The 22628-nt window shown below is 40.8% G+C and overlaps 2 protein-coding genes and 1 long non-coding RNA gene across 3 annotated transcripts; 2 read left to right on the top strand and 1 right to left on the bottom strand.

The window, feature by feature from the left end:
* Positions 1 to 1500: 1500 nt before the first annotated feature.
* Positions 1501 to 4478, bottom strand: LOC114016757 (uncharacterized). Its single transcript, XR_008731904.1, has 3 exons — positions 4413 to 4478; positions 2744 to 2848; positions 1501 to 2520 (listed from the first exon to the last, which is right to left on the bottom strand). It is a non-coding gene; the product is annotated as an uncharacterized LOC114016757 (long non-coding RNA).
* A 66-nt stretch (positions 4479 to 4544) lies between these two features.
* Positions 4545 to 10544, top strand: RSL1D1 (ribosomal L1 domain containing 1). Its single transcript, XM_055708115.1, has 9 exons — positions 4545 to 4634; positions 4728 to 4867; positions 5563 to 5701; positions 6361 to 6509; positions 6686 to 6787; positions 7351 to 7444; positions 7532 to 7660; positions 8422 to 8622; positions 10018 to 10544. The coding sequence occupies exons 1-9, from the start codon at positions 4599 to 4601 to the stop codon at positions 10348 to 10350; spliced, it is 1323 nt and encodes a 440-aa protein (XP_055564090.1). The 5' UTR covers positions 4545 to 4598; the 3' UTR covers positions 10351 to 10544.
* A 143-nt stretch (positions 10545 to 10687) lies between these two features.
* On the top strand, positions 10688 to 20944 carry LOC114016758 (transmembrane protein 238-like). The gene is made up of 2 exons (XM_055708117.1): positions 10688 to 16668; positions 20407 to 20944. The coding sequence occupies exons 1-2, from the start codon at positions 16259 to 16261 to the stop codon at positions 20414 to 20416; spliced, it is 420 nt and encodes a 139-aa protein (XP_055564092.1). The 5' UTR covers positions 10688 to 16258; the 3' UTR covers positions 20417 to 20944.
* Positions 20945 to 22628: the final 1684 nt, after the last annotated feature.

Raw genomic sequence — 22628 nt, 5'->3', positions numbered from 1 at the left:
AACTGATACATAAACATGATGGCACTGGTTTCCTGAGACACTTATTCTGGTAGTAAACTGTATTCTTGAACAACAAGCTATTGATGATGGTGTAATAGTGTTGTAAGAAAAATGGCTGCTTTAAGGAGGTTTATCTGGGGGGATATTTGCTGGTCCTGAATGTTATGCCCCTCTACAGATTTTTTTCAGTGGCATAAAAAGCCCAGCGAAAATTGCTCAATGAAGAACCTCTGTTTTAGACTACTTATGGCACCAGTCCATATATTAAAAACTATGTTAATTGAGAAATGTGTTTTTATAAGTGTTTATTACTGAATATTACCTAAGAAAAAAAGATTGTTTCAATGTCCCAAGTATTTGATTCTGTATTACTCTGGCTTTTTGGTTCTTAATGCAGACTGTTTAAATGATGATGTTAAAGCAGATGCAATGTACTCCAGACAAGACTGTTTTCTTCATGAACTGATACTTAAAGGCTCTTACTTATTCTGCTGTTTTTGTATACCTTATAGAGGATTTGGTAAAAATATACCAACAAAACTGTAGTTACTACTGAAGATTTTATATTGTGAACCTGTTTCTTTCCTTGTTTCCTTATTTTAACACACTCTAAACCAGACAAAGTATTTCTTTTCCTCTGAAGAAATGCTAGAAAGGAATCTAGTCTTAATATAAAATGGAAATTCATGCTAACAAACCCAAAATCTGTTGTGTGTATATACTTTTAATAATACTTACTTTTTCATTGGCTTTCGTTACTAAAAGTCTCAACTTCCAAAGTAAACTAGATTTTTCTACATCTCCTCTCAGTTACATATGCCTAAAAAAGTCCATACTTCTGAGTAAGAGTAACAAGAGATACGACATACTAACTGTTGGATGAAAAAAAGGTACTTGAGGCTGTGTTCCTGTCATCCGTTAAGTCTGCAGAACTGATGATAGGCACAGGATTATAACAAGAAAACTTTGCGGTTTGTGTCACAAAGACAGGTGCCTCTGTTCTTCTGAAAAAGTAGTCTTTGAATAACTTGCACTGTAAGCATCCATCTATATGACAGTTAATTAGATTATAGCTAGAGGCTTACACTAGGATTACAAAGGAACGCAATCTAAAGAGAACTAGTGCTTGAACTCCAGATCTAGCGGGGAGATTCTCCTGAGATCTCTTTTGTAAGGCACTTCTTAGTCCTGGTTTATTTTCTGCATATTCTTTGTGCTAGTTTTCTTGCAAGAAGTACACCTGGGATTTTGACATCTGCCATCAAATAATCTGGAGGAACTTTTGGGGTTCATGCTAAGAGAATAATCTTAAACCTCAAAGAGCTGTTTACAGCAGAAACAATTGCTACTTGTACATCCCTTCTGCTAGGACAAAGTATAAAATTAGGAATATATAGAAACATTCTCGTAAATAAGTAATGAGGTAGAATAGCTTGCAATTATGTCATTTTAAACCTTAGCACTTCAGTAAGTGTGACAAACGGCTTAAGGAAAAGTAGATACTTTCATAATCAGGAAAGTTAAATTGAGGGCTACAGCAGAACAGTGTACAGCAATAACATTGATGAAAGTAACAAACCTAATTTCCCTTGTAAAAGTAACTTGATTTGTGAACTTGCTAAATTAAAAGCACGTTCTTTACAGTCACTGTATGCTCTATTAAGCTGAAATATTTCTCATCCAGAGATTTTTTTTCCAAGACAGCTCTATTAGCTACATCAAACACCTTTCAAGAGAAAATGTTACCAAGTCAGTTAAACCACATCTAGTAAATTTAGTCATGTCAGACTTAAAATGTTTCAGAGGAATGTACTTGGATGAGACTGATAAGTGAAAAATTTGAATTTGAGTCACTAATAGTTCCTTCAGTTTTATCATATTAATGCTATGCTGACCCAGTAGTGTCAAGCATCAAACATATTGTTCAATCATATCTTACAAGAGTAGCCTGGCATATTTTCAGAGACATGTCCCAGTCATCTGACTTTTGTAAAGCCTATGCAGAAATAGGAACGAGGCTAATACAATTATCAAACTATAAAACACCACAGCTAGTATCATATGCGTAAGTTCTACCAGTGCTGAAACCATTTTAATGAGTCTGCCCTATTTGGCTACTCCGCATGTTCCTAGCCTTTCAGTAATTTCTCTAATCAATACTTCATACAACTACCTGGCAACAAGAACAGCTTTTCTTTTTCTTAGCCAGTTTCATTTATTTCGTTCATTTGTACAAATCACACAACAGAAAATTAAAACTTCTGTTTTCCAGGATTTTTTTTCCCACTTTTTATTATCGGTATATGACCATATAGTTCTTTCCTAAGTCTGGGGAAGTCTTGAAGGCATCAACTGTTTCACCATGAACGCTACCAGCAGAACAAAACCATAGATAAATCATTACATAAAGCAGCTTGTCAAGAGGCTCTGGGATTTCAGTTCCTCTCTCTTTGCACTGGTGTGCTGACAGAGCAACAACTTTTGCTGGAAGGTATCTGATGAGAAGGAATACAGCCATAACTAGAAAGACAAAAAGCAGGAAAAAGTCTGGAGAAGAGTGAATGACTAGACCTCCTAATTTCATGTGTATTTAACTCCGGGTTGTGCATAGCTGTGTTATCCAGGTAGCATTTACCTGTGCGATGAACGTAGACAGCCCAAAGCTGCCAGGACATGCACAGCACTGTGAGAATGAGGCCAGAATAGTTCCAGGCTAGATCTGATCTCAAAACAATGCACTTACCCAGCATGGAACTGGATGGAATAAGCATCCCACAATTAAACTACTTCCATGTGGTCCAACAATGCATTTCGAAACAGCAAGGGAGATGCAGCAGTTCTGCCTTTCCTGTTTGCACATAAGGAAGAAATGGTTTGGCATGTGATAATCAGTGGTAGTGACCTGGAAATAATGGAGTTCTGATGCTGAGAGGTGTGTGAGGAAGATGAGTTAGCAGAGTACAGCCCTGGACTTCAGGAGACTTTGGTTTATTCATGGGAGGCAGCTCTGAAGGGCAAAGGAGCTCAGAAAAGCTGGCAAAAGTTCGTTAAGTTATGACCTCCTCCGGTCATAAAAACAGTCCCTCCTGATACTCGGGAAAACAAGCAGACCTATCAGGAGACTGGCTTGGCTAAACAGACAGCGTACGACTGCACTCCAGTGCAAAAAGACAGTAATACTGGAGGTAAACTTAGGGAAGAAGGAATTTAGAAACTGCTCAGGCACGTAGGGATTGTCTTATGAGAAGAAAAGCTCACATACCATTGAAATGAGCCAGGATGACAAGGGCAACAAGAACAGCTGCTACAAAAGGCCAAACAGGGACAAGTAGGATGGTTGCTGAGTGGGGCAAGCGATTTGGGGGCCAGTTGGGCTGCACTCAAGGATGCTGAGAGCTGACTGAAGTCAGACCAAGACTGAATCTTTGAAAGGCAATCTGAGGGAGGGTCCCAATGGATGGAGAAAAGCAAATGTTCTCCCACCTTCAGAAAACACTAAGAGGAAGATCTAGGAACCACAGACCGGTCATGCTTACATGGTCCCTGGGAAAATCATGGAACAAGTCCTCTTGGAATACATTTCTGGGCACATGAAGGAGGTGCTTGGGAAGAATCAGCATGGATTGGCCAACTACAAATCATCCTGACCAACCTGGTTACTTTCTATAACAAATTTACTAGATTTGCAGATGAAAGGGAAGGAGTGGATGGCATTCACCTCAGCTTCAGCACAGCTTTCAACAGTCTCCCACAATCTTCTTGTATCCTAAACATTATGGTCTGGGTGGGGGGCCAACTAGATGGATAACAACTAGTTGGACAATGGGACTCTCGGAGCATAGACAGTGGCTTGTACTCTACCTGAAGGCCAGTAACAGACAGACTACTACTGGGGGACGTGGTCTATTTAATATCTTTATCAGGGACCTGAAGCATGGTCACATCATGTTGTCAGATGACATCAATCTTGGGGATTGGTCGATATGCTTGAGGGCAGGGCTCCTGTACAGAGGGACCCAGACAGGCCGGAGGGATTAGGCAACACAAACCTTTAGATATTCAGCAAAGGCAAATGCAGTTTTGCATTTGGGAAGGCGGGAAAGGAAAGGACCTGGGGGCCGGCCAGCTGAACACAAGCCACCCAGGCGTGTTCCCTTGGAGGCAAAGGCTGCCAAGCAGCATCCCGGGCCGGACCACTACATCAACAGACCAAGGCGAGTACGACAAAAACCTGTCTGTCACCGTGAGGACGCTCAGGCATAGGCACCGGCTGCCCCGACCGCGAGCGCAGCTCCCGTCCCCGGACAACCCGCGCTGCCCACGGCCGGCCCCGCCGCCCTCGTCCCCGCTGCACCAGCCCGTCCCCCTGCCCCTCATCCGGAGAGCTGCGCGACACTCCGGGGCAAGGCTACCTCCCGGGACACGGCGGACCCGCCGCGCACGGCCCCGCGCAGTCCCCGCCTCCTCGGGTGCAGCCCCGCCCCGCCCCGCGCGCGCCCGCCCCGCCCCGCGCGCGCCCGCCACCGGACATGCCCCGCCGTGCCCCGGAAGGCAGCGTGTGCGCAGCCGCAGGGGCCGCACGTGGCGCCGGCGGAGCCATGGGGAAGGAGCCGGAGCACCTGGAGCGCGCCCAGGTACCGCGGGCCGGCGGGCTGGGAGCGCGGCCGGGGCGGGCCGGGCCGGGCCGGGTTTTAACCCCGGCTGCTGCCGCTGTTGTGCTGTTTCAGGTGAAGAAGGCGGTGGAGGCCCTCCTGGCGTACGCCAGCAGTAAGGCCAAGGGAGACGCGCTGCTCCTCAACGAAAGCGAGAGCGTCCACCTCCTGGTGACCGTCTGGAAGGTCCCGCGGGTGGCACAGGTCATCAAAATGTAAGGCGTTCGCCCGCGGCCGCGTAGTTACGCGGGTTGCTTGTGTCCTTGGGCTGGGGCAGGAGCGCTTCGCAGAGCCCGAGCGCCACGGAGCGGGCGGCGGCGGTGCTGGTTCCTGCGCACCCAGCGCGGGGCTTGGTGGTTACCAGTCACAAGGGATGTGATGGGCCTTTCAGTCCCGACGCTCCAGAGCAGAAATCAACCTTTTATTTGCCTTAACCCACCACCAAATCATTAGAAAGACCCCTTCTCCTTTCTTGTGACACCCAACACTGAATATGAAATATAAGTTTTCTTTTAAACCGTAGCAAGGCTATATTGAGAAAGTTGACATCTGTTTGTCCGGGTCTCAGTATTACAGAGACTCGTCTAATGAGTGGATGCGTCGATGGTGTACGGAGATGCTCCTCCTCCCAGGACCTTTGTGGTAATGGTGCCTGGCAGGACAGATGGATTCAGCCGTGTATCTGACTGGAGCCATGGTATAGGATTTTTTTAACGTTCACAGTTCTACGTGCTTTAAAAGGCACAGGTTCCACTGAGGATGTTTAGTACTTAACAAAGAACAGAATCTAGATACATAGCTTCCCTGTAGTACTTGTTAAAGGGTGATGATCTCTCAGTGTAGACCTAGTTGTGAAAAAACTTATTTCTCCTCCTAGACATTCCCTGTCCATCCCATATTCTCATTGCAGACCACTGCCTCATGGCATTCGACCAGAAACTGCTGAGGTTTGCCTTTTCACAAAGGATGAACCAAATTTATCAGCAGAACAGACTGAAAATTTCTACAGGAAACTTCTAATCCAGAATGGGATCAGAAGTGTTAGCCAGGTAAGAGAGATACATGATGGTTTAGTGCAGTACTGCCATTTCTTTCCTCTTGTACACATGAAAAGTAGTTGTTTTCTGCAACTTTTAATATTTAAAATTTTTAATAAAAATTAAGTTAAAATGTTTTAATACTACTACTAGTTTAATCTCAGTGGTTCTGAGTTAACAATTGCTAGTAAGGTTTTTCTGCCTAGTGAAACTGCAGGTTTTCTAACCCTCAAAATTTACTCAGAATAATTTCTTCAATCTGAAACAGGATCTTTAGAAATAAGATGTAATTGCTAAATAAATGCTCAATATTTAGTTTGACTAAGCAACTGGAAGAACTTACAATATAAAAGAATATTTGAGTTCTTTGCAGCCAGATTGGATAGTTTATGCTACTAGCAATACAAAAATTCTACTGTTATACTTAACCTTGATTTAGATGTTACCATGTAGTCTAGTTCTGTTTCGTGATTCCCAGTTACCGTGCAAGAGGCCCGTATTGTTTGATTCTTAAAACAAAATGTACTGTATCCTTTTTCTTTTGTCTTCAGCATTCTAAAATAATGCACCATGATAAACCACTAGTGATGCAAGTTAATTCTGTGCAGTTCCAAGAAGTATTCTAAGCGACATTTTCAGCAATGGGGACTAAACTGTTACTTGCATTGCAGATCATCTCATACAAAACTCTCAAAAAAGAGTATAAAATGTTTGAAGCAAAGCGTCGCCTCCTGAACAGATTTGATCTCTTTCTATCTGATGACCGAATTAGAAGGCTCTTGCCCTCACATCTAGGAAAACACTTTTATGAAAGGAAAAAGTAGGTCTTTAAAATCTGTATATCCATTTTGTATTATGTTTTTTAAGATGAGATGATTCTTAGTAAAGTTTTGGTTGGGTGTGTTTTGGCAGGGGAGGTGGGGGGTTGGTTTGCATGTTTTATGGGGGTTGGTTTTAGTTGTGGGTTTTTTTTAATCCCCTGCCTTTCTTTTTCAGGGCACCTTTATCTGTAAACCTGAAAGCCAGAAATCTTGCTAAGGAAGTACAAAAACGTATCCAGGGGACTACACTCCCAGTTACCAACAAAGGGTGCTGTTAGTAAGTATGAGTAGATTAATATTTCACTTAAAATTCCTATAGTTAAGGTATAACTGTCCTTTAAGTGAAGTATTTTTATTCCATTAATATGTCAATAAAAGAGGTTAAGGGTCACCATTCCAGATATGGGCCATTTTGAACCTTAACCTGAATAAAGGAAGTGGTAGTTCTACTTAAGTTTTACTGTAAAGGTTTTCTATCTTTTTTTCCTTCTGCCTAAGGAATTTCTAGGCACCTGTCACTGTCAAAGAGCATGTACAATCTTAGAAAAATATTACTGTTAAATTAGATAAAAACTTCCAAAGTATTCTATTCTTGTAAGACTTTTTTCATTTATTGTGCACCTAAAAGGATCTAAATTGGTGATATGCTTAGCAATATAAGGCAGAAGTTGCATAGTCGAATACAGAAAACTTAATCCAGGTAAATCTATTCTAACTTTTATTACAAAAGACTTCTGCAATAGCCAGCCATCCTTTATGAAAGTTAATAAAACTGCATATAAGTGGGCTTTTTTCATTTCTGGGTATGCCTAAACCCAAGTATGTACTCTTCACTTTCAGTACAGCACGTATAGGTCACACTGGAATGAAAGCTGATGAGATACTGGATAATATCATTGCAGCAGCTGAGGTGATTGCTAAGAAGTTACCAAAGGTACTGCTGATTGATTGCATTAAAGCCAAGCCAGTTCATAATTCAGCCTTATTATTTTTGCATCATATACTGTGTTTGTTGTTGCAGAATTGGAAAAATGTAAAAATTCTTCACCTCAAAACACTTAAATCAGTTGCACTTCCGATTTTCACTGCAAATATCTCCAACTTGGATGAGCTTGACAGCCAGCCATCTCTCAAAAAAAAGGAAGTAAAGGTAAAAAAAAAACCAAAACAATTCCTCACACTTCTCATAAAACCAAATTAGAACGACTAGTTTTTTGGCTTCCTTTTATGCATTGTAGTGTCTGATGTGTTGGGTTTAAATGTTTTAGCGGTTGATCCAAGGCATTTATGGCTACAGGTGCGTTAGGTGCTCCAGATTCCCGAGTGCTTCAAATACTTAGTAATACTAACAAAATTATGGTGAGTCCCTGATGGGTTGTAAAGCAAACTGGAAGTAAGTTTACTTTCTAGTCTTAAACTGTAGGGAGCTGAGATTCTTTCTTAGAATTTTGTATTGTTTATTCATATTTGCCTTCTCAAAATACTAATTAGCCAATAAATAATGAATGCATAGTCTGAATCCATATATATGTTCATCAGTGGCGTCTGAGTAATTCACAAGCTCTTATATATGTATATTTGGGGGGGGTACCTACTTTTAAAAAGAAAACAATTGAGTATTCATTTGTATTGAGTTCTTCTTAGTATATTCTTTTGTCCAAAATAAAATTAGAGCATGAAAGACTGTAATCTTGACATTATTATTGCTTACTTATGAGCTATGTATTATAAACTTATGAAAGTAATGTAGTTTTTTTCATATTTTACATACAGTTGACCAGTCCAGGTCTATTGAACAACAGTATTTAAATAAATGTTGCTAGACTGTCTTTATTTTTAACCATATTAAAATAATTATTATATATTTAGAGATGTTATGGGGATTTGTCTGAGATGTACTTCCAATTCTAGAAGGGGAAGAACAAGAAACCAAAGAAGGCAGCTAAAGAACTGAATTCAAGCCAAGTGACTCTGGCAACTGGAATTAATGCTGCTGCTACCCAGGAGCCTGTGATAAAAGAAAAAGTAGTCCAAGAACCAGGTGGTGGTGATGATGATGAAGAAATTCCACAACTGGTACCTATGCAAACAACCATCTTAGCTGAGCTGAAGGTAATAGTTTAATAAAACTGAGAAATTCACATTTCAGTTAAAACTAAAGATTTGCAACTGTTTAAATCATTTGTTGCTTCTTAAGGAACAGTGCCTGTTAACACACTGTAAGTGAACTGGATTTTTTGTGACTATATCTTGAAAACAAGAGCTGAGTGTAGGCAGGGAGGGGTGCCTTGGGGACATGGTTAGTTTGAGGATTTTTTGGTTTTGAGATTTTTTTTATTACTTTATTTTTTAGTTAAACCCTATTACAGACAAAAGCAAGCTAGTGGGTTTTGTCCTTACATGTATTTTTCTAAATGGCAGCGATTTTATCTAGGTTAAATAGCAGGCCTGAAGTCAGAAGAAATGGTAAATTATTAACAGCTTAGTACTTTAAATTATCAAAGTTTTAATTTAAAAAAAACCAAAATGTCTTGCAAAATTAAAATTTGAATGTATCATGTTCTGCCTGGGGTGCAAAACTTGAGGGAGAACACATAACATTCTCTACATAGTAGTATGGAACGTTAACAGTCACATAATATAAACTGAGAGCTAGCAGCTTGCATGAAGTACTGTATGGACTTACTCTTGCCAGTGTGGTTCATACGATTAACATGTCTGCAAAACAACCAGACTGATATACATTTCAAGTATCTTTCCAAGATACTGGTTAATGAATAAAACAGTAACACTTACAAATTCGACTTGCTTATACTGCATTCATGATGGGAGCATATCCTTAAACCAACGATGTACCTCTTCATGGATGCCCAAACTAAAACTATGATTATGTGCAGGCGCACCAAAAACATTCACACAGTTTGTTTCAAGCTGCCCTTGTGCAACAGGCCTACATTATCTCACATGATGTGATTGCTAGAGCCCTGTTTCCAGAGACTTGGAATAGATGCAGGTAGAGCTGGATTGTATGAATTGTTCTGATGACAGCAGCCTTCTTTCAAGAGGGTCATTTGGGAATATGTGATGAACTCTAGGGAATGCTAAGCCTCATGCGCAGGTAAGAGTGCAGTCAGTTGTATAGCTGGACTTCAAATAGAGCTGATCTCTCTTTCCGGTATATTAAGCCTGGAAATGCAGCAAGAGGACTGTGGTTTACAACTGTGCCAGCAGAGGTCAGTGGCTTGACTGGCTGAGAGGATCCTTACGTTTGTTAAATCTATTTAACTTTCTTAATATTTTGTTATCTTTTCATTATTTTTGTGATGTCATTCTGTGTTTAATCCCCTGCTTCCAGACTGAAATGCTGAATAGATTATTTGGGCTAGGGCACAGCTCAATTAGTGGAAAGCATTTGTCATTTATAATGGTTTGCATTGATCTTTCTTGAAAAACAACAAAGATGTTTCTTAGGTAGAATAGTAATTTTTTTGTGTGTTTCAAATACAGAAAATGGAACAGAGACCAGAAAGAGGTGAGAACCTGGGTAAGAAAGCTAAACCACGCCTCGGTAAGAGAAAGAAACAATCTCTAGCTCAGGAGACTCCAAAAACAAAACATAAAGTTACAGAAGAGTGTGCAGACTTGCAGACATCACCGAAAGAGAAGAAAGCCAAGCAGCTGAGCCTGCCAAAGGAAGCAGCAAATGAAAAAGAGATGAAAAAGACTCCCAAAAAGCCTGAAGCAAAGTCTTTTGCAGCACCCAAAGCTGGCAAATCAATACAGTCAGCCAAGAAGTCTTCAAAAGCACCCAAGAAAGCGCGCAAGCCACAGTCAGCATGAATGTTGTCTGTTTTAACATGCTTTATATAGTCATTCAGTGCTGTCTTTTTTGTAGGTAAATACATTGATGAAGTAAAGTACCTTCTTAGGAAAATTTGATCCCAAGAGCTTGTTTTTTACTGAGACTTTGAAACAATTCCTTTTTGTTTCTTAACTGATGAGCTGGAACAAATAAACTCACAATCTTAATTGGCTCTTTTTCTTACCTTCTATCTTTTCTTGGCCCAAACTAAAAGCACTCAAATTCTTTTAAGTGTCAAAGGATAGGGAGGGGACTAGTCCAAGGAAGAAAACTGAGAAATATTTTGTAAGATATATCTTCCTGAAGCATCTGTTAAGACTGGAAAAGACAAGAGCTGAAGCCAGAAGCATGCATAGCAAGGGCAGCTATCTATTTAACGTGATTTAAAACATGAAATAGCTGCTACCATTTTTTCTTGAAATTTTCAGTGTCATGAAAACAGATTGACATCTATCGATCTTATTCCAGATATGTAAGTTAGCAGCATGGTAAGAAGCCAAACAATGAAACAATATATTTTTTAGCTGACTTAACCTAGAGTATTTATGCATGTTAAAAAAAATAACCAAGCACAATTTTACTTTTGTTGTTATATGCTTTCACCATTTGTACTTTATGACATCAAGCAAAATCTCCTTACCTTCACTTTTGGGCTTTATTTCTCTGCATGCTGGTCACAATATTGTTCCATCTGAAAAACACCAAAGGCTGTATGAATTTCAGGTGTGGCAGGTAAGTGAACCCACCCCATAAAAGCATAAAAAATATACACTGCCGAACTGAAAGGTGATTAATTTTAAAGTTTTCAGGATAACCAAATTGTTGCTCTCTGTATGATTACTTCCCATTCTTTACAAAGTGAGAATACAAGGCAGATGGTGTTGAAAAGTCCTAGTGAAGTCCTAGAAAGATGATGATGATGAAATTAGCAGTATTTTACTCAAATCTAAAACCTATCCCATCGCCTGTTTAGGACATCTCATATCAATAGACTAGCTACCTAGAAAGTAATTGGGTGTTGAATAAAAAGTGGTAAAAGAAACACTAAAGAATATGAAAAGATTCTGCTTCATCAATAGCGTGAACTTTTTGTAGCTCGTGACCTCTTGTTCTAGTCTACCATACACATTTTTTTAAATCAAGAAACAAATTAATCTTAGCCAAAAAAAGTAAGTCTGACTCAATGGTCCCTGTTAGATCCATGCTAAGAAAAATAACTCATCTTGTCCAGAAATAATCACATCCCTTTCTGGACTGCAAAATAATACTTCACTTCCATAACGGCAAAGTAAAAGAACAGAATAGCAAAGAAAAGAGAGAGAACTTGCCTTTTTGGAAATGTGTTTTTGCATCTAACAATGTTAAAATGCTTCTTAATTTGTAGATGTGCAGAAAATTATGAAATGAAGATCATAACTTCTGTATGAATAATTAATAGTGAACCGTACTAGCTTGTTGGTGCTGCAAAAACATCCTTCATGTTAAAAATAATAAGTACTGCCTTGAAATTCTGCAGCACCTTGAGCCAACCTATGTTGGGACTGCAGTAGTTAGTCTTGCCTTTTCTTTAATAGCAGCACTGGAATTCATACAGCTAGGTAAGACATGTAGAGCATCTGATTGACACAGCTACAAACTAACCCATTGGGGGGGAAAATGTATATATATAAAAAGTATAACTGAATTTTTTCCTTTTATGTTGCAGTGTATCCAGGATTTTGACAGTTAAATAAGATGTAACACTACTGATGTGATTTTTATTCTTCCTATGAGTAATGTACTCTTTTATTAAAAAAAATACGTATTTAGAATTCAGAAAACTACTGGATAATAATTTGACAAAGCTATCACAGATCTTCACTTGGAGGCATTTGCAGTAGTCACCCTGGCTCAGATGCAGTAAGTTACTATTGTTGCAGGGAGGTATGTTGCTCAACTTGGTGGACTGTATGTACTGAAGGTCAGTGTTGAATGATGGAGTTAAAACTATTACGTTTATTCAGGAAACTATTTCTTAGTAATGTTTTTATTGCTTAAGAGACCTGGGAAAGCCTGTCACTTAGCTAATCAAGAAGGGAGGAAATACGAAAAACTACATTCAGATTTAAACTGTGCTTATTCCTGATGCATTACAGAATTAAATTGGGTGTAAAACACAGTTGTTTTCAGTGAACTGATTTCAACTGACAAGCTGTAAGGACCAAATCACCACTTCATATTCTTAGCACAATTGCCCTTCAAACAAAGATAATTGTATTTTCTGTGTTGGCAGAAACAGCTAAGGTGGAAAACACCTCCCTGAGGGCTGAGTTTGTTTAGCTCCGAAAGGCACATTGGAGAGCATTAAGCTCAGTCTTATATAAACAACTAGTGTGCAGTACTTATGTCTGAGCCTTTGTAAGGGCATTTCTGGGAATGACCATCAAGAGACTAAAGCAAATCCTGAGTGTTTTATGTATAAATTCTTACAGACCAACCATTTTTATTCCTGTAATATTTATTCTGACCGACTTTAAAAATCAAAGGTGAAAGGTTTAGTAGACATCTAAATAATTACTTATGGTACTACCTCTTTAACCTTACAACCTTTATCGTATTTAAAAATTGAAAGTGGAAAGAACTGTAAAAGCCATTTATGGTATGGCTAGTAAAATTATCAGTCTTACAATAAAGCTGTAGTACTACAAATTCTATTGGAGCCTCATAATTCTGAATTTAAACGAGGGCTTTGGTTAAATTCTTATGCAACATTTTCAATAGTATTATTTGTCCTTAGTTAAAGCTTTGGATTTTTTAATAGAAAAATCTGTCTGTTAGTTTTTTCTCTATTAAGAGTGTAAAATAATAGTATTTTAACATACACAATTGTCAAGACATACCTAAGCTCTTTAAACCCTTCAGGAAATAAAAACAGTGTTTTCTTTATGGAGCTGCGTATCCTTGCATTGAGTGCTTTGTGGAACCCAGGTAATAGCCAGAATTTTTTGTGTATCATTAATGTGAGCGAGTTCATCATTCATGTCCTTTTTAGAAGTACTGAAAGCAGAGTGGCCGATGGAGGCTAGAAGGGAAGTCAATAACTCTCAAAATACCAACATTCTATTTTTTTATTAAAGTATTGTTTTATTATTAAGATTTGCTACCTGTGTTAAAAGTAAACTCTTAATTAGATTAGGACAAGCTTCTGCAAGGAGTCACTAACAAAATATTTTCTCCGAAGTGGGAACTAACTCATGTTCTGCACAGAGATAAACTGGCATCAGGAAGCTAGTCTTTCAAAAGACTGCAGTAACTATTTGAAACAAACTACAGTGAAACAACTTAGTGCAGCCACCTTGCAACTTACTACTGCACTGGAGCCAAAGTGCCTTTCTTTCCCCAAAAACATCTGCTGAACTACTCCTTTTGCAAGAGGAAAAACTTCAAAACTACATTAACTTCTACTATGATTTATATGGCTGGGTGCTTTTTTAAAAAAAGAATTGGCGATAAATTAATGTGTTAGTAACTTCAACAGTGTTATGTTTTGAACAACGTTGAGCTCTTGCTGAAAAAGGAATTTCAATGGACAGATAAATAAGGAGGAAAAATACCATCTGCCTAGAAAAAATGAGACTAGTTTATGCCGTAGCTGGTCTGTAAGCCTTCTGCCATGCTTATAAAAAATCATTATATTTGTATGCATGTTTGGTAGGATGAGGGTGATAATGTAACTTACACATTCAAGTTAGCCCTTCAGTTTAGCATTACTGGGAAGAACAACAGCTAATAATAAAGCAAATATCTGAATACTACCAAACCAAAACCTTGGCAGGAGGAATGCAGGTAAGACAATGGAAACTTGTTCACAAACTCATTTTTGTAGGAGTTAATTACATTGTGGGCCCTAAGGGGAGGTAAGTTTGGTGTGCACATAGTAAGAATGCCAGAACGCTAGAACTATGACTTAAAATAGCTCTTTTTTTCCCAAGAATCAGAGTTAAGATTATTAAAACTGAATTCTGTTTAAAATTCCCTCAGTATTTGTTATTTTATTGTAATTAGATCTGCCTTCTCACCCTGTCAGTCTTCAAATTAAGCAAAACTGTCATGATTATTTGTTTCTTTTAGGACTGTATATGATTATTAGAATTCCTACTGCCATCAGGTTAAGTATGTAATCTTAAAATTAATTTGACTTCCTAGGAGTTATTCTGATTCTAATGGAATAAACCCCCCTAAACTAAGCAGGTATATGAACCTCACTCAAACTTCGCTAACTGGTACATTATCTTCTCTCTCTTATGCTTTTGAGAGGAACAAAATTTAGAAGGTTATTTAACACTGTAACATGAGGCTGCGGTAGAACCATAGTTGTTATATAAAGCAAGGTTTAAACTTTAAAATACAAAAGATATTTGAAAATAATCAGGAAGAGTAGCAGCATAGGCTTTTTGGTACTATAATTCTCAAGATAGAAATGGTACCAGTTATCAAAGTGAAAGGTATTTTATTGTTGAAGTACTTACAATGATTTTAGCTTTTTTTCTTTTAAGAGGATTTCAGCTTGTGATTTCCTAAGGACATCACTAACACAGGCAGTCATTGATGAAGAAGTGGCTTTACCTAGTCTTGATTCTCAATGTTCAGCAGGAGCAATGTAAGTGAGCCAAACGCTATGAAACGAATTGAGTCTGTAGTCTTGTTATAGTAAACTGATAGCACTAATTGTCATTGGAAGAACAGTCTTCTTCCACGGCACCATTCTTGGCACACTGTACTTCCACAAGTACGTGGAAGCTGCATACGCTTTTCAGCCTGTCAGACTTTGCATTGGCTTGGTATTTCTTGTTATTAGAACAGTGTGACTTACCCATCGTTAAACAAGCTGTCACATAAGGGCCTCATGACAGTATGTGCACAAGAGCCTACAGCCAAATATAGTTCTTGTACTTGAGGACTTGGGAGTGTTAAAAGATATGTACGAGGTCATTAACTGACACAAGAGTGAACTGAAATATCCACCTTGCCTTTTACATAAACTGTTTCACTTGCTAGATGTTGCATTCACAACTAGTTTCCTGCTTGTTAACCTGCAGTTGTATTCTAACTACACATTCTGAGCGAACCTCCTCAAGCAGGTAGTTAGTCTATATGACTTTGCCAATGCACATTACAACTGCCTTGCAAATCACTGATGCCTAATAGCTGCCTCCTTGTCCAAGTGTGGTGGTCTCCAACATGTACGTTTGTCTCAAGACCACCTGTGTGACGCACCTCCCTTCCAAGGAACTTGAGCAAACTCAGGCAAAGGCCTCACAAGGTGATGCTGCCTCAGCTGGAAACAGCTACACGGGTCCAGCTGCGTCTGCCTCCCGCTCACCTGCACAACGAAATGGAGACGACCAGCACTTCCAAGGGATGCCGCGACTCCAGGACGCTGACAATCACTACAGATCCCTCTCCAGCAGCCGCGCCTGCCGAGTGGAACGTCCAGGCTTAAGAAGCGGCGGTGCGCCGGCCTCAGGGGCTGGAGGAAGGGGCGTGTGAGCGACGTCTAGACACCACTGGCGAGGAGAGGCCAGCTGCGGAACCGGGCCCCAGTGAGCGAGCTGTCAGCTCCCCCTAGGGCAGTTTAAGGTAAGAGGAGGAGAGGGCCCGTGCCCGTCCCGCCCTCCCTCACCTCACCGCGGCGGGCGACGGCCCTCCCGCCTTCCCTCACCTCGGCGGGCGGCCACCGGGGCGTGGCAAGAGCCCCCCCGAGGGGGGCGTGGCCCCACTCGCAGGTGCGGGAGGAGGGGCGTGGCCTGGCCGTCCCCCTCAGGTGCGGCGCCGCGCCCCGCCTTCCCCTCAGGTGCGGGCGGCCCGAGGCGGCGGTTGCGCCGCTGCTGCCGCCGCTCCCCCGCGATGGCGGCCCCCGGCGGGCTGGGCCGCTGCGTGGCCGCCTTCTGGCTGGCGCTGGCCTTCGACGCGCTGGGGCTGGCGGTGCTGCTGGCCGGCGTGTTCGCCGACGTGTTCTTCTCCGACCTGCTCATCTACGCGGGCGGCATCGGCATCTTCCTCAGCCTCATCTGGTGGGTGTTCTGGTACGCGGGCAACCTCGAGGTGCCGCCGGAGGAGCTGCGCGACGACGTGGGGCTGGCGCTGCCCAAGGGCGGCGGGGACACCCTGCTGCGGCGGCTGGTGCACGGCCTCAGCCTCCGCCTCTCCTCCGCCTTCGCCGCCTCCCCGCGCTCCCGCGCTGCTGCCGCCGCCGCCACCGACCTGGAGCTGCAGCGCGCCGGGGGCCTGCGGGGCCGCCCCGCCGACTCCAGCAGGTGAGAGCCGGGGAGGCCGGGCCGGGGCGGGCCGCCGGGCTCCCGCCACAGGGGCCGCCGGGGGCGAGCCTGAACTGTGTCTAACGCTTGAGAAAACTCTTACCCGAGGTTCGATTAAAAACTTGGGATTCTGAGCCGCCTGCTCCCAGCTGACGCTATTTTAAAAAAATGTTGTGGGACTCTCTCTCAGCTCGGGTGAGAATAGAAATGGAGTGGGACAGGCGGGCCGGGTTTGATCGGGCAGGGGAGACGCTTCCTGTAGGCGTCTGAGGGTGGGAAAGGCGGGGGGGGCCGTGGGAGCCGGGGTGCTGCAGAAGGCACACAAGCCATGCGGTTCTGAGCTGGACCCGACGGTGGCCCAGAATAAGTGTGGGGTGATGAAATAACCATTAACCACTTCCCACTTGAGCTCTTCTGAGGGGAAGCTCCTTTTTCCGCAGCAGCATCGTTCTTGGAGAACAACAACAACGAAGGTGAAATGCTGACTAGCCTTTAACTTGAGGGTAGAGTTGTAGCTACTAGTCTGAAACTCATCGATGCAATCAATAGTTAAACTACTTGTCTTGAGCCTCAGTCTTGTGAAAAAGATGTGCTGCTATCCAGTATGCAAAGAAGAAGGTGTCTAGGTCCAGCTTTGAAGTATGGTTGACGATCATCCAGCCTTTCAAAGTATCTCCAGCGTGTTCATTAATATGGCATGTTTATTTATGAAGAAAAGTATACTTAATGTCTTGAAAATGGGGAGGGGAAAGTCAAGCTTTCACTTCACTATGTAACATTGTTTTCTGAAGGAACTGTAAAAACAATTTGGTACTAAGTGGCTGAACTATTCAAGGATTGTGAACGTCTTGTAGCTCTGTGTACAAAGCCAGCTTTTTCTTCTGCTCTTAGAAACTAAATCTTGAAGCTACTGTTGGATTACAGAAAAGTTCAAGTAAAAATAGTCATCTTTCATGAAAGTCAAAGAATTTTCTTGAGAGGAAGTTCTAACAGTAGGGAGATAGCTGTTAATAGAAAATGCAGGTGGAAAAGAACAACAGCAACACAACTTTAAAAGATTTGTAATTTCTATTTAGTTTATTATTAACTATATCTGCAATTAGGAAACAGGCTCTTGAAAATGAGTCATTCTCTTCTTTGTAGACTTTTTTTCTGAAATGGGTCTAGAATTGACAGATAAAGATCCATATTTGCAGGGAAGAAAAACACTTGTGAATTACTATGTCTGACCTTTTTCATGTAAAGATTATGGCAGTTATAGGTATTGAGTTCAGTAGCCTAGTGGTTTGACTGTGACTGGATGCCAGGTGCCCACCAAAACAGCTCTATCACTCCCCTCCTCAACTGGACAGGGGAGAGAAAATACAACGGAAGGCTTGTGGGTTGAAATAAGGATGGGGAGATCACTCAGCAGTTACCATCATGGAGAAAACAGACTCAACTTGGGGAAATGAATTTACTACCATTCAAATCAGAAAAAAAACCCTTCCTCACACCCCTCCCTTCTTCCCGGGTTTAACTTAATTTTCAATTTCTCTACATCCTCCCCCAGAGTGGTGCTGGGGGATGGGGGTTACGGTCAGTTCATCACATGTTTTCTGCTGCTCCTTCCTCCCCACGCTCTTCCCCTGCTGCAGCATGGTGTCCCTCCCATGGGAGACAGTTCTCCATGAACTTCTCCAACATGAGGCCTTCCTGCAGACTGTAGTACTTCATGAACTGCTCCAGCATGGGTCCCTCCCTTGGGGTGCAGCCCTTCAGGAACGGGCTGCCCCAGTGTGGGTCCCCTATGGGGTCACAAGCTCGGCCAGCAAACCTGCTCCAGTGTGGGCTTCCCACAGGTCACGACCTCCTTCAGGCATCTCCCTGCTCCAGTGTGGGCTGCAGGTGGACATCTGCTCCACCATGGACCTCCATGGGCTGAGGAGGACGGCCTGCCTCACCATGGTTTTCAGCACAGGCTGCCAGGGAATCTCTGCTCTGGCACCTGGAGCACCTCCTGCCTCCTGCACTGACCTTGGTGTCTGCAGAGTTGTTGCTCTCGTAGTCTCACTCCTCTCTCCTGCTGACACAGATTTCCACCCCCACCCCCCTTCTTAATACGTTATCCCAGAGGCGCTACCACCGTTGCTGATTACCTCGGCCTTGGCCAGTGGTGGGTCCGTCTTGGAGCCGGCTGGCATTGGCTCCATTGGACATGGGGGAAGCTTCTGGCATGTTCTCACAGAAGCCACACCCGTAGCCCTCTGCAACCAAAACCTTGCCACACAAACGCAATACAAGTAGATAATATGCTCTCTCTGTAGATGGTCCTACTTTTGATATGCATACGTAGATGTGTATTTTGTTGTAATGAACTTCTGGTAGTGGAAGTTATCCATGATTTTTAAATATTTCAAGTCTTATTACTGATTTTAATTAGAAATAATCTATGGTTTATTATTTCCTATAAAGGCAGATATATAGAGTGCTTTGTTGTAAGTTATGACAAGTAAACAGCATCTTCTAGTGCTGCAGTAAACAAACTTAGGTACAATTGCATCAGTAATTCAGAAGGAACCAAAACAGAAGGAGTTATGTTACACATTGTAATGCAAACCATGATTGTAACTTCCAAGGTAAAATAATGGATAACAAACAGTTGTACCTCCAAAGGTAATTCAGGGTTCCCTTTTGAAGTTAATCTGAAGTACTTTATAGATTTTCATAAATATCTGCCTGAATCGGATCAGACCTTACTGATAGACTGAATCCTCTCTGCATCTGGAGATATTTATGAACTTCACCAAACGGGTTAAACATGTTTGGGCAGATATTGTCAAGGGGAAGAAACACCACCACACACACATGAAAAAAAAACAACAAACCCCAACCCTGAAAACAAACAAAGCCAGCAAAACCCCCTACATCATACTGGCCATTAGAAAAGCTTCCCAAGCCATTAACTTCAGATTTCTCACAACCTTAAAAAACAAAGTGCAAGTGTTTGGAAAATCAACTTGCCTTAATAAGGAAGTTTGTTCATTACAGAAACTATGCGTTTTTGTCATTTTGATAATTTTCTGGTTCCTGCCTTTAATAATTTTTGATGTTATTAATGGAATATTGCATGCTGTTCTGATTTCCTATCCTAAAAATTATATAGTAGAAGTGAATGAGAAGGGTGAGAATTCCCAAGATACGGAATGATTCTGTTAAAGGAATAACAAATAGATCAGTGTCCCTGAGCCTAAAGAGAGATGCAGAGTATAAAATACCCTGGAGGTCTATACAGTCATAAGTGGTATGGAAAAGGTACATAAGGCATGCCTCTTTCAAGACAAAGCAGGAACCAACAAGTTGTCATGTGCTATGTAACTAAGTGTGGGATTATTTGACATGGGACGGTGTGACAGAGAGAAAATTTACTGATTCAAAAAGCCAGAGGCAGAAACGGAAGAGACGCAAAGATAGTATGTTTGGTTCAGGAAGACCTGGGGCAGTAAGTGTCAGCTGAAATAATATCCTGAGGAGATACAACTTGCACGCTCTATTCTTATGCCTTTATTGAGACATCCATGCTTGGTCACTATTGGAGATAGACTGTTGATTTGATGGGTCTTTTATTTTGGTCCCAGTTGACTGTTAAACCTGAGGAAAAATACTTTTAAGACTGACTTCAAAGAACAGTTTAGAGTGTTATATGATTTTGTTCGAAGACTATGTTGGAGTAACCTTTTCTCAATGTATTCTCTTCAGGGTCTGTTGAAGACACGACTATCAAAGTTCCTGCCTCTAGAAGTGGGGGAAGTGCTGTGAAACGTGGAAAGAGAATTGCCTACTCAATGCAATAGGATTCTGTCATTATGGAATAATGTCTGAAAACATTATGGACTCTGTATAAAATGGACGCATAGAGCTGTATCTCTGCCAAACACACCTATTTCAATGTTGGACTGGATATACCTTGAACTTGTGAAAAACACCCACAGAAAACCTAAATTAGATCTCTTAAGAAGTGAGAACCTGATTCACAGAAAAATCACTGCAGCATGTAATATAGAACTTTTTTATTTTTAATAACCTGGGAATGTTTGGATAAAAAGCTCTTGCACAATGAAAAGCTCTTGCACTGTTTTACCAAGGTCTGGAAGTTAAACTTACTGTGAATTTTTATGATGCCAGTGCAATACTTTTGTTTGTAAGGGTGCTTTTAAAATATCTATGTTAAACTATTGATGCAAAGTTGCAAATGTAGTAGAAGTTGTTTATAGTGTAAATACACAATTTACATTGACTCTTGTAAGTTTCATCGTTATTATGGAATAACTTGGATTTTAAGATTTTGTAAGTAGACAAGTAAAAATAGTGATGTTGGCATACCTGTACATTCTTCATAGTTGCAAGTGATGTAATGATGACTCTTAAGAATAGGCGGGTTTCGTCCAGTGACGTTGGGAATTATTTTCATAATGCTGAAGCATTTGGGGGAGGATACACCACCAAAACAGATCCCTTGCTGATGAACAAATACTCTGATGCTTTATGAAATATTTATGACTTTATATTTAGATGTAACTGAGAAGACAGATCTATATTAATGATCTAGATTAATGATACCTAAAATTCTTGTGTGGACAAATTTCTTGTGATTTCTTCTGGTTTTGAACTAACACTAGTTTGAGCCCACCATTAGCAAATACGGTAGGTCTTAAAAATCTAATGTACAATTGGTTTTATGCCACACCTTATCGAATACTAGAGGTGGATTTAAGGAAAATGTTTACTCAGAATACTGTGGTTGTACTTCCTTGTGAACTCATGTCTTTCAATGTTCTCTTGTAAATTACTGGACTAACTTCTTACTTTTCTATGTATACTCTAATTTTTAAATGTTTTCCAAATTGGCTCAGTTTTTCAGCGTTAGATGAACACTAAACTTGAAGGTCTGTAATGTGATTTCTTCTTTACTAACTGGTTTTTAGGAGGTATGTAGAATTGTTACCTCCTTTTAGAGAAAGTGCAATGTGATGCCATCATATTGTTAAAATGGTCTGATCGAAAAGAAAAAGCCAAACATGCTCCTCCCTTAACTTACAGATTACTGTTTCTGTCATTCGCAAGATTTTTTTTCATTTCATTGTTCTGAACAGAGAACTGCTTGTTCTGATTCCTCACAGTTTCACTTGTAAACTGAATTATGAGATGTAATGTTTAATAAGTGGAACAATTACCGGCAGCCAAAAAGAAAAAGCCAAAACTTTTGTGTGCAGCCATTCACATATATAGTCTGGTGAAAAAAAATAATTTCAGATCTAGTGTTGCAATCATAATTACTGAGTGAATTTTGAGCAGGGCTTTGCATTCACTGTAGATTACAATGTAATTGATCTTAAATATTAATACTTAATGACTTGTGAAAGATGGTAGAATGTTGTTGGCTGTTGCAACTTCACACAAAAATTGTACAGGATTCAAATGTTTGGTTATGAACAGTATGTTTAAAAATTAAATTAGGAACCGACATAAGGATGTTACTCATAGAGAAGCACTAGAATGTTACTCGTGTGGTGTATCTAAATGATGAGAAAAGATTCTTGCTTTGGAACAATGATAACTATTGTAAGCTATGTTCCTTTCCTTTTGAAACTATAAAAGTTACTGTTTCATAGAAACTATTTGCTTTCTAAATAAGGAAGGCCAATACTAAATAGAAACTGGCAACTGAATTATTAGCAGTTAAACATTAACAAATATTTGACACTATTTTAGTCTCCTGGTAGGTATCCTTATCAGTGGTAGCTCAGTGCAGCACAAAGTCCATTCAAATAACATTTATATTGTTGGATTGGAAAGAAGCTCTTGTACATGTTTAGGACTGCTGCTTGTGTGAATGCAGAGTTCTGCATCTAAAGCTAGAATTCCTTTAGACTTAAAAGGACAGTCCTAGGCACGCTGTTTAAAAAAAAAAATAGGCAAAA

This window comes from Falco cherrug, chromosome 4 (assembly GCF_023634085.1).
Source record: "Falco cherrug isolate bFalChe1 chromosome 4, bFalChe1.pri, whole genome shotgun sequence".
NCBI lineage: Eukaryota > Metazoa > Chordata > Aves > Falconiformes > Falconidae > Falco > Falco cherrug.
This window is presented reverse-complemented; position numbering and strand designations above follow the sequence as displayed.

Coding starts and splice junctions, on each gene's coding strand:
- RSL1D1 (XM_055708115.1), top strand. CDS start 4,599: ATGGGGAAGGAGCCGGAGCACCTGGAGCGCGCCCAG. Junction 6,788..7,350: donor ACCAACAAAGGGTGCTGTTA/GTAAGTATGAGT, acceptor CTTCACTTTCAG/TACAGCACGTATAGGTCACA. Junction 7,445..7,531: donor TTGCTAAGAAGTTACCAAAG/GTACTGCTGATT, acceptor TTGTTGTTGCAG/AATTGGAAAAATGTAAAAAT.
- LOC114016758 (XM_055708117.1), top strand. CDS start 16,259: ATGGCGGCCCCCGGCGGGCTGGGCCGCTGCGTGGCCGCCTTCTGGCTG.